Source organism: Grampus griseus, assembly GCF_964374135.1.
Source record: "Grampus griseus genome assembly, chromosome: 17".
Lineage (NCBI taxonomy): Eukaryota > Metazoa > Chordata > Mammalia > Artiodactyla > Delphinidae > Grampus > Grampus griseus.
In genome coordinates, this window is record NC_139011.1 from 20506216 (window position 1) to 20522171 (window position 15956).

At 44.2% G+C, this 15956-nt stretch overlaps 2 protein-coding genes across 2 annotated transcripts in view; one reads left to right on the forward strand and one right to left on the reverse strand.

Annotated features, from left to right (window-relative positions):
- Window positions 1–15956, forward strand: part of EXT1 (exostosin glycosyltransferase 1) — a 292671-nt gene that overhangs the window by 223842 nt on the left and 52873 nt on the right. The gene's annotated exons all lie outside the window — the stretch shown is intronic.
- Window positions 1246–1632, reverse strand: LOC309835430 (mitochondrial import inner membrane translocase subunit TIM14-like). Its single transcript, XM_082674878.1, has one exon. The coding sequence runs from the start codon at window positions 1585–1587 to the stop codon at window positions 1321–1323; it is 267 nt and encodes an 88-aa protein (XP_082531004.1). The 5' UTR covers window positions 1588–1632; the 3' UTR covers window positions 1246–1320.

Below are 15956 nucleotides of genomic sequence, written 5' to 3' on the forward strand. Positions count from 1 at the left end.
TGACTTGGAGGTGAGCTTATAGCTCATCCTTCCAATCCTCTGAGTTGAAGAGACAAACTGCTGTTTATGGGCAAGACCCAGCTTCTTCACCTATTCGCATTTCTATACAAACACTGTGGATTGGCAGACCGCGTTCCTTTCCTCAAGTTCTTCCCCATTCTGGGTGTGGAAGCAGGCACAGATGGGTTAACCAGGGTTCACGGAGCAGACGGAAGGATCTGGGCCTGGAGGGAAGCCTTACCCACTGGAGTGGGGTAGACGCTGGGCGGGAGCCTGCGAGTGCTGGCAAGAAGTCCAGCCCGCCAGGCAGAACTCACGCAGCAGGGAACACAGAGTTGTGCAAAAAGTGAGCTTTTCTGGCAGGTACTTGGCACTGGGGAGGTCTTGAGGGCCCCAGGGCAGGTGCAGGTGCGTGGAGCACACCTGTCGGCAGAGCTTTAATGCCGTCTGACCCCGGTATCAGGCCCTGCTTCTTGGGCTAGGATTTTGGCAGGACTCTAGAATTTGCCCTGAAACATGTTTTTATTGTAACGTACCACTTGGTAGTGAGGATGTGTGGAAAGCGATAGATAGTTTTTTTGTTGTTGTTTTTTTTTTTGATAGATAGTTTTTAACTGCCTATGTCGCATAGACTATCACATTGATTAAAAGAACGTAGCCAGAGGAAGCAGCCATATTGGCTTAAGTGGTTCCCAGGCCTTAGGTAAAAAAACTGTGGCCTGGGGAATGTGCTGATGTGTTACACTTTTTTTTTTATCATACTGTTATAGTTTTTAATGTATGGAATCTGAAACAGTTCAGATTTATCACTGACAAAGTGATAAATACATACCTAGATCAATTTCTTAGGTAAGTTGTGGCTAAATTCACTTTTAAGTTCAAGGTTCTAAGTAGCTGGGGGCATCCTCTGTACCTTGAACAGCCTTCTGTCCTAATGAGATGAGCCCCTACTATAACAGCCTGTGCTAATTCCATCATATTTATCACACTGTATTTTAACTGTCAGTTAATCAGTCTCCCATCAGATTGGGGATTCCTTCAGGAAGAGACTATCTTGTTCACTTTGTCTTGAAATAGGTACCAAATTATTTGACAAATGAGTAATAAACAACACTTCAAATGGCACGCATTTATCCATAATTATTGAGTATTAACCTACAAATATTCTATAATCCGATTTTAAATCCTCAAATTTATACCTAGGCTTTGATTTAGCTTATGCTAATTTTTAAAATGTGCAGCTTTGAGGCATTTTATTATAAAAAGCTGGTACTCATATACATCAATGAGTAAGAACTTAAAATTCATCATATATTTACTTCATTTTTTAGCTTGACCTTCTAGTAAATCTTTATCTTCATTGATTTTGGCTGCTATATAAGGAGATCCTCCCTTGTCTGGGTGATTTAAAAGCATAATTCGTCGATGAGCATCTCTTATTTTTCCCTTATTGGCAGTAGGGCTTACACCTAGTATTAATGCTGCTTCCCGTTTTGTCATTTTGGGTTCAAACCCACCTCTGTAATAGCCACCACTGAAGGCAGATTTTGGTAGACTTTGAAAAACTTGTTTTACTTGAGGCTTCATAATGCTTCATGGCTTGCAAAGCGTAACGACCTGCAAATCCTGCAGCAGCAATGGTCAGTCCAGCTGCTGCCGCTGTACTGGTTCCCGCTACCATGGGAACTACCGTGATTCCCGCTGGGCTCCTCTGCTTACACTTACATCACATGCTGCCTTAAGGCTGCAAGTGGGGATCAGTCCCATCCACGCCAAAGGGAGTGGGTAGCTCCCCAGAGGGGAAATGGCTGCAGGGAAGGATGCAACAATTACCAACAATTACCCAGTGTTGGAACCCAGAGATGCCACGTATGTTTGGGCTGAAATCCACCTGGGGCTCTTTTCCATGAGGCTGTTCACTGTAGTCTAGGGCCCCATTTGCCTGGAGAAGAGTGTGGGCAGAGATGCCATTGGCTAGTGATAGTCCTTGGAGCCAGGTACCTCCGCCGGGAAGATAAAGTATGGACTTGGTGTCTGGAACAAGGGAAAAAGTCCAGTTATAAGAAGTTGAGACAAATAATTAAAAGGGCGAATGGCATCGGTCATGTGCTGAATCCCTGAATCTTGAATCCAAGCTGCTCAGGCCTTCTCTCTCAGAGGTAGACTGGTTCTAGAACCTCGGGTGGAATTAGACTTGCAAAGTGGGTGGTCATGTGTTTCACCATGGGGCTTTGAAGACCACGAGTAGAGGGGACTGACAAATTTATATAGTAGAGCATGCAAATTGCTTATTACTGGGTTGGTTGGTTAATAGGTATGTTTATGTGCAGAAGAACATACAGCCTCCCAATTAGCAAGAGGGCTTTTTAAAAAATAAAAGCTAGGAGAGGGAAAAAAAAAAAAAGAAAAACGTGTTTAGGGAAAGTGGGTAGGTTTGAAGGAATGAGTCTCTCTGAAGATTGTTACAGGTAAAACTCCAAGTCTCCAATCCAGCCAGGGTGTTAGTGGCTAGAAATCATTATCATATGACCATTTGCTGTTTGGTGGAGTGTTGGGTTGAGCTAGTTAATCCCATTCCAATTCATAATGGGCAGGTAGCCAATTCATACAAAACACCTTGACAATCCATACTAATTGGTTTGTCTTCATGGAGCCCCAAGTTGAATTGCCCATGGAGATGGACATTTCCCTCAACCCAGCACCCCCCCATTTCAACTCTCCCTCCTCTCTCCTACCACCACCACACACACACACACACACACACACACACACACACACACACACACACACACACACACACACACACACACACACACACACACACACGGCACTGGAATGATTTTGCTTTTAAATAACATCATTTTGTCTACCCATTTTTCTGGGCTCTAAATTTCCCCAAGCTTTCTTTTTAAAAGAAGGAGTGGATTCGAGGTAAGGAAAGTAAACTGAATGCCCTTGGGACATTTTCAGGGTCATTTGTATTTTCAGAGTAGGCTTCATTGCCAAGGGTAGTAAGAAAAAAAGTTATCTGTGGACAAAACAAAAATGCAATTCATGTTTTGGAAGGCCAGGGAAACAAATTCCCAGACAAAGATTCATACAGCCTAGAAATAGTTTCAGAAAGATCTACCGACCCACAAAAACTTCTACCAGCCCACAGAATCATTTCCAAGAATGGCTAATCATGTACTATTGAGAAATACCCCCCAAAAAGGATAAAAATACGGGTGTATGCAACTTTGATAGCTGGGTTTTGAATAAATAATTACCCTTTACACCTGAAAGTTGGCTTTACCAAGCAAGCACTGACCACCTCTGGGCTCAGTTGATTTTCTGGGCATTTCTAAGGGGCAGTAAGATTGATAGCAGTCCCTCCATTTGGTCAGTGTTTTGTTCTGTCGGCTAGCTGGGCAAGCAGGGGCACCTGGTAGCAGTTATGTGAACCTCACCGGCTGTGTGACCTTGAGTAATCGCTTAACGTTCCTGGGCCTCAGTTTTTTAATCAACCATCCTTACCCTAGGCTCTCTGCTTAAATGAAAAGTATATTTTATATTTAAATAACGTGTTTTTAGCTTTCAGTTTTAAATTACTTAACTTTTGGTGCATTTGGGTTTTACATAAGGAAGGGAAACTTCCATGTAATGAAATCCAGTAATACCCCTTCCTTTATTAATGTGACATTGCCCACCCCCTCATCCCCCGCAAGGGAAGGTAAATTAAAGCGTATAACCCAGTGTAAACATTTGTCAGCCCAAATGCATTTATAGACATTCAGTGTGTGCAGACACCTGGTTATTTACATGATTTATACCATTAGTGCGTCATTTCTAGATAGGATGAATTTCGAATACGTGTTCCTCGTAAGCCTTGCTGTGAGTTTTGACAGTCGGAAGTAAATAATCGTACCTTTAATTATCTCTGTCTGTAGAATGTGGTAGATAGGGAACAATGGGTATGAAATACTCATCCTCCTAGGGTGCAAGAGGGATGAAAAAAGTTTTCCTAAAGTACAAGACAGAAGGAAGTCATTTCTGAGTAAGCCCATTAGATGTTTTTCTTGCTAGTAATCACAAAGCCTAGACACCACTGCAAGGAAAATGATCTGATAGGCTTCTGTTTACCACTGCTTGAGGATAGAGGGAGATTTGATTTGAGCCTCTTGGCCTCCATGAAAAGTCACATAAATAGGAAGTGAAATTTACAAGGGATTCCCACAGACTCCACAAAGGTTTGCATGGGGTGGACCAGCCCATCTCAGGCACTCGTGCTGGCTCTCAGATGTTCGTTTGGGCTTCTATCATGGTAATCCAGCTTCTATGCAGATGAATAATTAATGCTAGAGGCATGAAATCTGTAAAAGAAGCCCCAGCTTCTAGTCTTCTGAAAAGTCCTTGTCTCTGGAGAAGTGAGAGGAAAGTAGGGAATCTCTACAGACGGCCCTAAGAAAACCTGCAAGGCTTGGCAACCCAGCTGTCCTCTGGGCTTTCTTATCACCCATGTGCATCAATTACTAGATAACGTCAGGGATACTTTTAATTTGGGGAGAAAGCAAAGCATGTAACCTGTTCCTTGGACTGAGAAAGAATGGAATTTAAAAAAAAATTTGTCCTGGTTTTTGCGGTAGGGCTGAAACATGTTCTTAAGGATTTTTTGGGTTTTTTTAAACATTTTGGTGGAACACATTTTTCAGCATTCCTCCTCTCCCTTTTGAGAAGATGGGTAGGTATGGAATCATCTTGCTATGAGGCCAGTGTAGTAAAATTCTCTGCAACTGGTTGCCTATGGAAGAGGTTGGAATAAATTGTTACAGACCCAGGCTGACTGGCCGCAGAAACTTTTTCCGCAACACCTATGACAACTTCATTCGGAAGATCGTACCCAGGTAGTAAAGGCTGGCAGTGATTTATGCTGTCTCAGGTTACGACTCCTTCTCTGCATGCATGAAATACTGCCGGGTTCTACGGGGCTTCTTAAAGAACTCCACTAGATCCACTTCTTTCATCCTTCTTCTTCAGCCTGCCTTACTGACATGTCTGAAGTGTGATTTGAGGGTCTGCGGGAGGAAGAAGCCAGAATCCGGAGCCATCTGGAGCCTGGACGAGTAAGCACTGGGTGAACATCTGTTTGAAACTTTGTGGAGATATCTAGCGCCGCTGATTTACAGTCCTTTGGGGAGCCTGTGTACAGAACCCAGACTCGAGAGGAAGCTGGCATCTGGCAGGAGTCAGGGTACACAATTGTGCTTGATTATCAGGACATGATAAGTCTGTCTGGCCTTATATTCATTGCCAAATTGTAGATTTCTTATTGGGGCCACGTCAGTCCTCCCTGCCACCAAAACCAAAAAATCCCAAAAATACAAAAGGAAAAAAAAAGCCCAGTCTTATCATACTCACAGCAAAATATATGTAGTCATACAGAAATATCACAATAAAATGATGCTTCTGAGAATCATTAGAGTATAGAAGCTAAGAGTATGCACTTTGGAGTCAGGTGACTTGGGTTCCAATCTAGGCTTTGGCACAGAAATAGCTGTGTGACTGTGGGCAAGTCACTTAACCTCTCTGTGCTTCTGTTTCCTCATCTCTAAAGAGGGGATGTTAGTGATAGTGCTTACTTTTTAGGGTTATTTTGAGAAGTAGATGGAGTTTATATATGTAAGGGATTTAAAATAGCACCTGGAAAATGAAGCACTATATAATTGTGTGTGTGTGTAGTATATGAGTATGATCACAACCGGGACCACCCACTGCCCTGTCAGAAAAATGCCTTTGGTTGTGTCATTTACCTTCCTTCCTCTACCACCACTTGCCCCTCCACCCCACTCCACCCCACCCAGACTGGCTTGGTTTCCCTTGTTCCTTGAGTGTGTCAGGAATGTTCCACATTGGAGCTCTGCACAAATGCATCCCCCTTCCAGAACTGTTCTTCCCACACCCCCTTTAGGAAGCTGCCTTCTCTTCAGCTCTCAGGCCATGTCCATGTTGCTTCTTCAGAGAGGGCTTCCCTGACCACCCAACCTTGACTCAGTTTTGACCTCCTACCCGTAGTCACTCTAATGCTCCCTGTTCTTTAGCCCCCGTCAGGGTTTATAGCATGACCATTTGCATTTCTTCAGGGTCTGTATCCCGCTGTAGATGATGAACTCCACGGAGCACATCTCGTTTCTGAGTGAGTCACCATTGTAGACCCAGTAGCCTACCCAGTGCAGGGCCAGCACATGATAGGCACTCAGTAAATATTGCTCCAGAATAAGTGACTGGCCGACTGATGAGCTTCTTCAGATTATATCCGAGGTGCTGTGGGCAGTGCATTTCTTCTGAGCTGGCCAACTCCAACTCCCTTCCCCCCGCCCCGCATCTCACTAGTCACTACCCCTTTTGTTTATATTGTAATAAAAGTGAAAGAGGAGTCAGGCAAATAATCAAAGGGCTCTTTTAGAGATGAGATAGGGCCTCCTTTTCCCTCTTTGGTATCATTTTGACCATCTGGTTGGGAGCTAAGGAGGAGGAACCGGGACCTATTCTTCCTGATCAGGGGAGTTGAGTGGGGACACTTGGCATGTGGACGTGCCCCATCTACTGGTTGAATCGGGTGGCTACATCCTTAATGGGTGGTGATGCCATGTGCAGTGAACACTTGCCTCCAGTCTCTTTAAAAGCAGCTGAGACTGGGGTTTCCACCACACGTTATTATCCTGCTGGCAAGAGCATTAACGGTAAAGCATGGTTTGCTTGTGGAGCACACATTTTGCATCTCTAGTGTCTACATTTGCATCAGAATCACACACATTCTGTTGTGTGGGTTTTGCAAGTTTGAAGGGAAGGGTTTCACACTTGTGTCCAAAGGTTAAAATCTGTAGTTTAACGTCAGTGTTCACTGTTTAGTTGTTCCTTGTGAATATTATATTGACCAGATTTGCAGCATGTAGAGAATACCTCCTCTGCGAGACAACTGGAGGAGGTGTGGGCACCGCACCCATTTTTCAGTCTGCCCTTAGGGATCGTGGGTTCTTAAGATAAAAGTTTCAGGGAGAAAATAGAATCTCCTTGTGGTCCTCTCTCTCTCTCTCTCTCTCTCTCTCTCTCACACACACACACACACACACACACACACACAACTTGGGACTTACATTGCCTGTAAGGCTCAATAAGTAAATTGGGGAAGATGGAATTTGTCACTCTGCTTAAAGAAACATAATTATTTTTAAATGACAAATGGTCCCTTTGTCAATAAACGATTTATGTCTTAGCTTCCATGCCTGGATACCTTGTGTGAATTATAAATTCATTTGTAAGTAGATTTAGCAAAGGGTGCCCAGCAGGTCCCTGGGCTGAGCGCTAAGTGGGTAGCACTTCTTTCATTCTGCTGCTTTTCCGCTGCTATTGTGTTGGGGATGCAGATGTCTGAACATAAATTCAGGTGGGTATAGCTGTAAGGTGCTGCTTTACGAGGATTCATCTAGCATCTCCATCCAAAAGAATCTCCCCTCACCACCCCCTCCAGATTTCAACATCAGAAGTAGCGAGAAGAAGATGAAACCATCTTAATTCGATTTAAATTTTAAGGTCAATCACTCTCAATAACAGGGTTTTTTTCTTTAAAAAAAATGAAGTAGCTGCTAATTTATTATTCCACAGAGTTTCCACTCATCCTCCCAAGGGGAAGGTCTTGAACAGGTAGCTGGGTTTTTGTTTTTGTTTTTTGTGGTACGTGGGCCTCTCACCGTTGTGGCCTCTCCCATTGCGGGTCACAGGCTCCGGACGCGCAGGCTCAGCGGCCATGGCTCACGGGCCCAGCCCCTCCGCGGCATGTGGGATCCTCCCGGACCGGAGCACGAACCCGTGTCCCCTGAATTGGAAGGCGGACTCTCAACCACTGTGCCACCAGGGAAGCCCGGTAGCTGGGTTTTGTGCCTGTATGTTTGATTACTGAGTTATTTACAACTAGAGGATTTCCCAGTGACAAGTAAACTGGATGGACCTGCAGCTTAATTTGGCTTTTCTCCATTCAGGATGATTTCAGACAACTGAGCACATGTACCTAGCACCCTATCAGAACAGAAGTGAAAGGCAGACTATGAATGCATTAACTTATCTGGAATATAACAATCCGAAAAGTCTAGAAGTCAGCCATTCAAATGTCTGCATACATGTCAATTCCGTATGTTAAGGTCTAGTGGTACTTTATTTGAATTACCCATTGGAGTGAGCACCGAAAGGTCTTCAGTGCTCAATACTTTGAAAGATCTCATCTATGCCTCTTCTTAAGACATCAAGAGCTGCCACTACAAAATGCCAGTGAAGCCCGGCAGCTTCTCAGGTGCAGACAGACCATGTTTGGATTTTAATCGTCCTCCTCTGCTGGCTGTGTGGCTCTGGGCAAATTATTGGAACTCTTTCAGCTTCCGTGCTCAGTTGTGAAATGGGGATAATAGTATTAACCTCAGATTGTGACCCTGAGATGGTGAGACTGTATGTGAAGTACTTAGCACAGGGCTTAGCATACGAGTGTGCTAAAAACTGTGGCAGTTGTTATCACTATTGTTATTTCTACATGTGAAGGTACTATTTTATAAATATATTTTATGTTTTTTACTAAGAGCCTTTCCTTGGACTCTCACGTCAGCTTTCTTATTCTAGGAGAGACTATGATTTAAAGAATGGAAATGTGTTTTGTGATATTTAAATATATATACATATATAGATTTCCTCCAACTTTTTCTTCTAATTTATTTTCTGAGGAATTAGCAGCCTTCAAGATACAGGTGGCAGTGGTTTGCTCCGGTCTGGCCTCAATATACGATCTTCAGTTTGCTTTGTCGGAGGTTGTGGGCAAGGGCTGTAATCCCTAAATTAGCCTAAGAGGCAGATGGATGGAAACAGCGTCTTTGTTGGGTGAACCTAGTTGTGGCTTTTCTTTTGTTCCGGGCTCCAATCCAAACTAATGCCTTAATAACTGAAATTGCCTCGTTTGCCCCTCTCACCTTAAAAACTATTAAATTCAGCAGGAAGGACTCATCGTTGTGGCAGAGAGATGCCCTCTCAGGGTCTCTCCGGGCCAGTGGGTCCCGCGCCAGCACAGTGGTCGGCACCTGAGGACGGGCGGGAGCCAGAGCTCCTGGGTGCTCCTGAGCAGGTCGTCCCGACAGAAGCTCCAGCTTCCTTTCCTCTTGGGCCACTTCTACCGCATCCTAAGGCTGCCTCTTTCTTCAATTAAGTCATTTCATTCCTTTCTCTCAGGCTTTTCCTTCACCTTAGAGATGTTCAGTGTTAGGGCAAAACACAGGCATTCAAGCTGCTCATTGTGTTTAGGGAGTTGGGGAATTTGGCTTTTAATTACTGTGAAAATATGATCATTTAGGGATTCAGCACCATCTCTACTGAGCCTGTAGGATGTTGAGACAACAGGAAAAAGGGCTCATAAATAAGTCTAAAACAGGTGAGTTGGCAGGTCCTGGGGGTGGAGGGCAGAGCAGGTAGAATGAACTGGCATGATCCTGAGTATCTTTGCTTAGCTCTAAGCAAGGTGTCAAGCCCCTTCTGCCGCAGCTTTCCTACCTGGCACGTGGGTTAAGGTCTGCTGCAGTCAGCTACTGCTCGGCGGGTATGTGGAATCTGGGATGCTAATAATACGATCAGCGTGCTCAACAGGAAGTGAGTATCTGTCCAGACATCCAGGCTCGAATACTCATTTTTTCCAGCCAGCAGCCCCAACCTGTGTTTTACGCACCATCCAATGGATTTCGTCTGTGTTGCACCTGTTGGAACAATTAGTTGTGCTGTGTGTACTTTGCTGTCTCAAAGGTATTTTCCGTTTCTTGATGGTCTTTGACAGTTTGTCATCAACACCGCTTGCAGTAATTCATCTCCACCCCGGTCCTGCTTGACGCATACTTATCCTTTAGGCCTCAGCTTAGTCCCCTTCTCCTGACTAGGTCAGATTCCTCTTCCGTGTGCTCCCATAGGACGATTAGTCTCTCCCTGGAACACTCACCACAGCTGTTGATTTTATTATGGTTAATTATTTAATATCAGTCTCCCAAAAAAGACTGTCAATTCCATAAGGTAAAGAAACATCATCATCATCTTTATTAAAGTTATTATTCTTATTTTTGCTCACCAGTGAATTCCCCACTCCTGACAGTAGCATGCCTGGTACTTATAGGTTCACAATAAGTATTATTGTTAGATGGGTGGCTGGCTGGCTGGATGAGTACACAAGTGAATGAATGAAACGCCGGTGTCTCTGACAGGACTTCTCTCTTCCCTGTCCTATTCATGTGGCCTCAGGGACCCACACATGTAGTACAGGCTCCACTCAAGCTTCTAAGATAACTAAAAGGCATGATATAGTTCTTGGTGCCAAAGCCCCACAATGGACTGGGAAAGTGAAAATTATATAAATTCTTAGAAAGAGGGCTTAAGGTTTCTGTGTTCAAAAGTGGTCTTGTCTGGGATAAAATATAGCAAATGAACAGCAATTTTTTTTTTTTTTTTATGGCATGGAGGGCTACTAATTTCATCTTTCAATCTAGTTCCCTAAGTAAATAAGTAAGTACCTTCTTGCAGACCAGATATGTGTAGCATTGTATGTTCTTGCATTTTTCAGGGTATTTGCAAATATTTTATGAACAGCAATTTGTTTCTCACCTGTTCTACCTACTCCCTAGGACCTGGGAGTAATACTTTAAATGTGGGCTGACCTTGGGAAGGTTGTCCTTTCTGATTCTGAGCTGGATAAAAGATCCGGCTCAGAGATATACCAGGCATATCTCTGGTTAGAAGATCATAAATCAGTCCAGTAGATTCCATAGTGGTTCTCATGGTGCCCAAGACGGAGCTCACTGGCTAGTCCCCGGGACATCTCCGTGAAGCATTATAGAAAGGAGGCAGTGTGCATACGATAATATATAATAACTTGGGCCCTGCAGTCAGAATGCCCGAGTTCACATCCCACCTGCCTACTAATTAAGTAAGTTTAGATAAATTAGGTATAATCTTCAATTTCCTCTTCTATAAAGTAGGAGACATAATGTTACCTACTTCACAGGGTTGTTGGAAGAGCAAATGGCCAAACAGACGTAAAGTGCTTTGCAGAATGTCGGGCGTGCAATAAACCCAATAAATGTTAGCTGTAATTATTATCCCCATTTTTCTTGGTTGCAGGAGTTTCCATTGCAGTCCCAAGCCAGTCCCTATGAAGGCTTTTCCATCCTATCCCTTTCAGACTATTCTGGGACCCACATTTTCCCCTGCCTTTTCTGCCAGCACGCCTTTGGCTTAGGTTTTTACTAGGAGGACCGAAGTACGGTGTCCAGGAATGGAACCCGTTATACTGCATCCTGCCTTATATTACCTTAACCTGTAAAGGCCAACTCAAATTGCCTGAAAATCCACGCTGTGCAGTGAGTGATCTGGGCGGTGCACACACTCTGTACACAGGCATTAAATAAAGTAAATAATGCTGACTGTGTGTGTGCGCCCAGCCAGCTTGCCCAGCTTTCTTAAATCATTCAGGCACACTTAATCTAATGGAACGTGTTATGACTTCAACAGCTTCTGAATAAAAGTTGGAGGAAAGAAAAATCTGAAACGTGGCACCAACTAAAATCCCCATACAGTTATTTAAGGCAGCTGAAGCACTTCCACGGAAACTGGGCTCTGTTGGAGGAATAGCCACTCCTCTTACAGAATGAAACCTCACTGTTTTTTTTTTTTTTTTCTTTTTTCTTTTTAAAAAATTTCCTTCTTTTATTTTTAGATTTTGGATGAGAATGGGACTCCACATCAATTTTTAGGCTATTTCTTCCTTGTTCTGCTTGCTCAGAACAGTCCTTTTTATCTTGCTTCTGCCCCTGGTGGTGTCATGTTGGGAGAGTCACTTGACTTCTCCTGGCTTTGCTTTCTTCATTTGGGTGTTTGTGCTGGCCGATCTTTGTGGTACCTTCCAGCTGTTAACATTCTTTTGATTTCATGATTTCTCTCCCTTATTATTACAGAAAGCACAAGTGTTGTGCCTTAAGCCTAAGATAGGAAAGTATTTATTGATCAAGGTGAAAATCCTCTACTTTCCACATTCCAGGGCTCTGAGTTTGGGCTCAGAGAGTTACAGTGGCTTTTAGGCAGTTTTTGTGTGAAGGGTGGTTTTGGATTTCTTTTCTGTTTTTCTGTAGACCTTATTTGGACGTCTGGCCATTTGATCTTGGTAGAGAATACTGTGTCTTGACACACACCAATGCCTTAACCCTTGGCATGTTTCGGAAGCCCACAGGCAGGATCCTGAGGTTGCCTGAGTCACCATTAATGAACCAAACTGCCTGCCATGCTCCAGTGGTTGCCTTTTGGCACTTGGCAGGAAAATCCTTTTCGTGTTAGTTTCAAGGTTGTCAGATATCATTATCCCCAAGTATTAAAAATTTCAAAGAAAGGAGGCACTGTGTTTGATTTATAGAATAATTATCTAGCTTTAGGTCTAACTTGGCTTTGGCAATGGTTTTGCAAGCACTCGAAAATTAAATCCATTTTTTATGGCACTACAAGGTATTATCTCACAGCAAATGATAATTAAACACCTGTGAAATCAATTAGCCCTTTAAGCAGGGAAAAAAAGTTTTCCAATTATGTTTTCGCACCTCAAAAACTTTTATAATTCCAAAACCAGCGCTCGTGGAGAGGGGTATGGTCAATCGGCGTTACTGAGTCCACTTTCCATTAAGATCATCCCTAAATTTTGCTTTGACTTAATCCTGAGGAAGGCAGTTTGTGGTACCCTCTCCCTTCCAGAGCGGATGCAGTCACCTTTGGAGCTGACTCTTAGCAGCTATCTATCTGACACACAGCTGAGCTGTCAGCTCCTCTGCAAAGGAGGTTACCACTTTGTGTTTTGATGCCAAGTTTTACTTGACAGTTTATTTAAAAGCCAAGATTCCTTAATGGAAACCAAGCAACAAGACGTTCCATGTGACAGAATTGCTCTCTCTTTAAGGGCCCTGTAGCCAAGAGTTCTGAGCCATCTTCATTCCAGATTCATCACCTGAAAACAGAGTGGTTAATAGCTGAAAACTAACACAGTGGAAAACTGGGAATCATGGCAGGTCTTTCAGCCCCACAGGATCATGTGTGTTTCATCTCTGGCTTTGGTAACAAATTAGCTATTCCAGATGCTTCTTTTGGAAAATGATCTGCACATCTGAAGAATTGAATGGATTTGGGAGAGAGGACATAACAATTTGAGACTCAAAAAGAAGAAAAAGAAACAGGCCTTTGACATCCTCTACATTATGCCTCGTATGTACAAAGGCCATTCCAAAAATATGCTTGCTTAATCCTTATTGATACTCATATGTGCTTTAATTTGCGTAATACTCTCATCTATACTGTTTCATTACATCCTCAGTAGACTTCATTATTAGGTAGGCAAGACTAGTATGTTTGTCCCATTTTATATATAAGCATGGATTCAGAACCAGAGTATAACTTGCTTAAAATCAAACAGTGACAAAGTTAAGACCAGAACCTATATTTTCTAGGTGTTACTTTATGTAGGCTTCATCCTATCACTCTACATAAACATCTCTTAAAGACATTCCTTTTTTAAAAAAAAAAATTTCTAAAGACATTTTTAATGGGATCTTGCTTTCATAGCAGATGGCATTTGGAGAAGTTGATGAATCTTAATGTTAACCAGAGACATCAGGCTGATATTGCATAAAGCAAAGATGAGAGGGAACTTGTCTTATATCCTTTTAGAAACTTGTCCTACAGATTTACCCTTGTGAATGTGGCCGGCGTTTTTGGACACTTTATGACCTCACAGGCATTATTCGCTGAGGCGTAAGGAGATCTGGCATTCATTCAACAACTATTTCTTAAAAAATGACTATGGTCCAAGCACAAGTCTAGCGGCTGGGGTCACAGCAGTGAATAGGAACAGTTGGCCAGAAAGACAAATATGTGCGTGAATTCAGACAGTGGTAAATCCTAGGACAGAGACGAAATGGGGAATTGGGACAGTGAGTGCTGGGAACACAGCAGCTGCTTCTCAAGGGGAACAGTGCTGAGCAGAGCTGGCTGGAGGAGAGGCAGAGGTGACTCAGTGTCACAGCCTCTTTCTCCCAGGGCACTGTTGTGGTTCTGCCAAAGGAAATGGCAGAATCTAGACTTACGGGCTTTCCCAACCTCCAGTGACCAGACCCCTCGTGGAGGCTGATGTGGTCAGTAAGCCATGTGTGGCATCAATTGCTCATCATAACAGATTTTGATGTCTCATGGAGGCACATACGCACCCGTACAATTATATACTCACATACCCAGGTGAGAGAGATGAAACTTTCCATAGACAACTAGCTTCATGCAGCTTGCATATTATGTTGGCGTCCTGTAAATTTTGAGGATGGGCCATCGCTGCCCATGCAAATTTCTGAGGTCTCATTTGCTTGTTCAGTGCAGAAGCCCCAGAGGTGAGCTGGCCCTGACTGGCCAAGTCAGAAGGTGGAGCCCAGGAATGGTAAAGGTGGGAAAGGAGACGGGAAATGAGGGTAGCTGAAACCAGCATCATTTCCTTAGCTGTGTGTAATTGGATTCTCGAGGTATTTTGTAATCACTTAAGTGCAAGGAGCAGATGAAGGGCTCCAGCACTGACCGAGAATGCAGGGTATGTGAGGTTCGCCACTGGACGGCCCCTACGCAGTGTCTACTCTGGTGACGAGAACAGCCCAGCAGGAATTCCAGACATCCTCCTAATCCCAGTGCTGACAGAGGCTGGCTGTGCAGGGAAGAACGTCTTGGCTCAAGAAGGGAAGGGGTCAGAACATTGGGGTGAGCCCAGTTTTCTTTGGGGAATGAGGAGTCTTCGTCTTTGCACCGATGCAGTGTTTATCATGGCAGAAGCCGGGAAGAGGTTCTCCAGTTTTATTTTCTTTGGCTCAGATGTGGAGGAAAGCCAGGAGACAGTTCAGTTTGAATAGCGCTGTGCATACATTTAACTTGATTTGCAAATAATGCTGTTTAGCAGGGCTGGTGAAACATACATTCCCCGCCCCCCCCACCCTTCATCAGTGTGCAGAGAGGACAGAACTTTTAACAAGATGCCAGGCCTTTGGAAATAAAGACAGAGAAGGGATACAAAATGTACAAAAGGAAGACACTATATATAAAAGACACTCTTTTCCATTCTCTAAGTCAGTTGTGCTCAGCCTAAACACAGGAGTGAACATCATACTAGGAAGGACTGGCATAATCAAGAGTCAGACGTATTGTTATGAGCTAAGCAGAGGTGGTTGTAACGAAGGGCTCATGTCTCTTCTTTGTGTCTCTGTTGTTTCTACAGCCCCTCCCGCCCCCCTGCAAACCAGTGGATACTGAGTACTTTTCATCTATTTCATACCTATGTTTTGAGTGGCTCCTGCAGGCCAGGCCCTGGGGGTAGGTGTTGGTTCAACAGAAAGTAGGACCGTGGTCCTCCCTCCTGGAGCCCAGTGGAAGGGAAACAAGAAAATGGGCAACTGGATGCAGAGGGAGAAGTAGACAGGGAATCCTGGGTGCCATGTGAGCAGCAAGAGGGCCTCTGGGTGAGACTTAGGGATCGGGGAAGGTTTCCTCCGGGGTGGAAGGGAAGAAGGGTGTGTGGGGAAGTACCCTGTCCACAGGCTGCTCCCTGGGACTCGGCCTGTCCCCGAGGAGTCACCATTGAGGCTTGACACCCCACGCTTCTGGCCCCGCAGCCTCAGTCCACACTTCCTGGCCCCGCTGCGCTTGGCTGGCTTGTCTTCGTGGCGCAGAGCCTGGTGAAAGGTTAATGGTAAGATAATGACCTTGAGCTTCCCAGTTGCCCTTGGGTCTGTCCCAGACATTTAGCTCCCGCAGTCAGGACCTTGGTGTGCCTCTTGTGGACCCATTTATCCATCTGAGGTCACAGCTGCTGCTGGCTCCTTAATTGTCACTCCCTTCCCTTT

Bases quoted from the DNA above. Each gene is read 5' to 3' on its own strand.
- LOC309835430 (XM_082674878.1), bottom strand. From the start codon at position 1,587: ATGAAGCCTCAAGTAAAACAAGTTTTTCAAAGTCTACCAAAATCTGCC.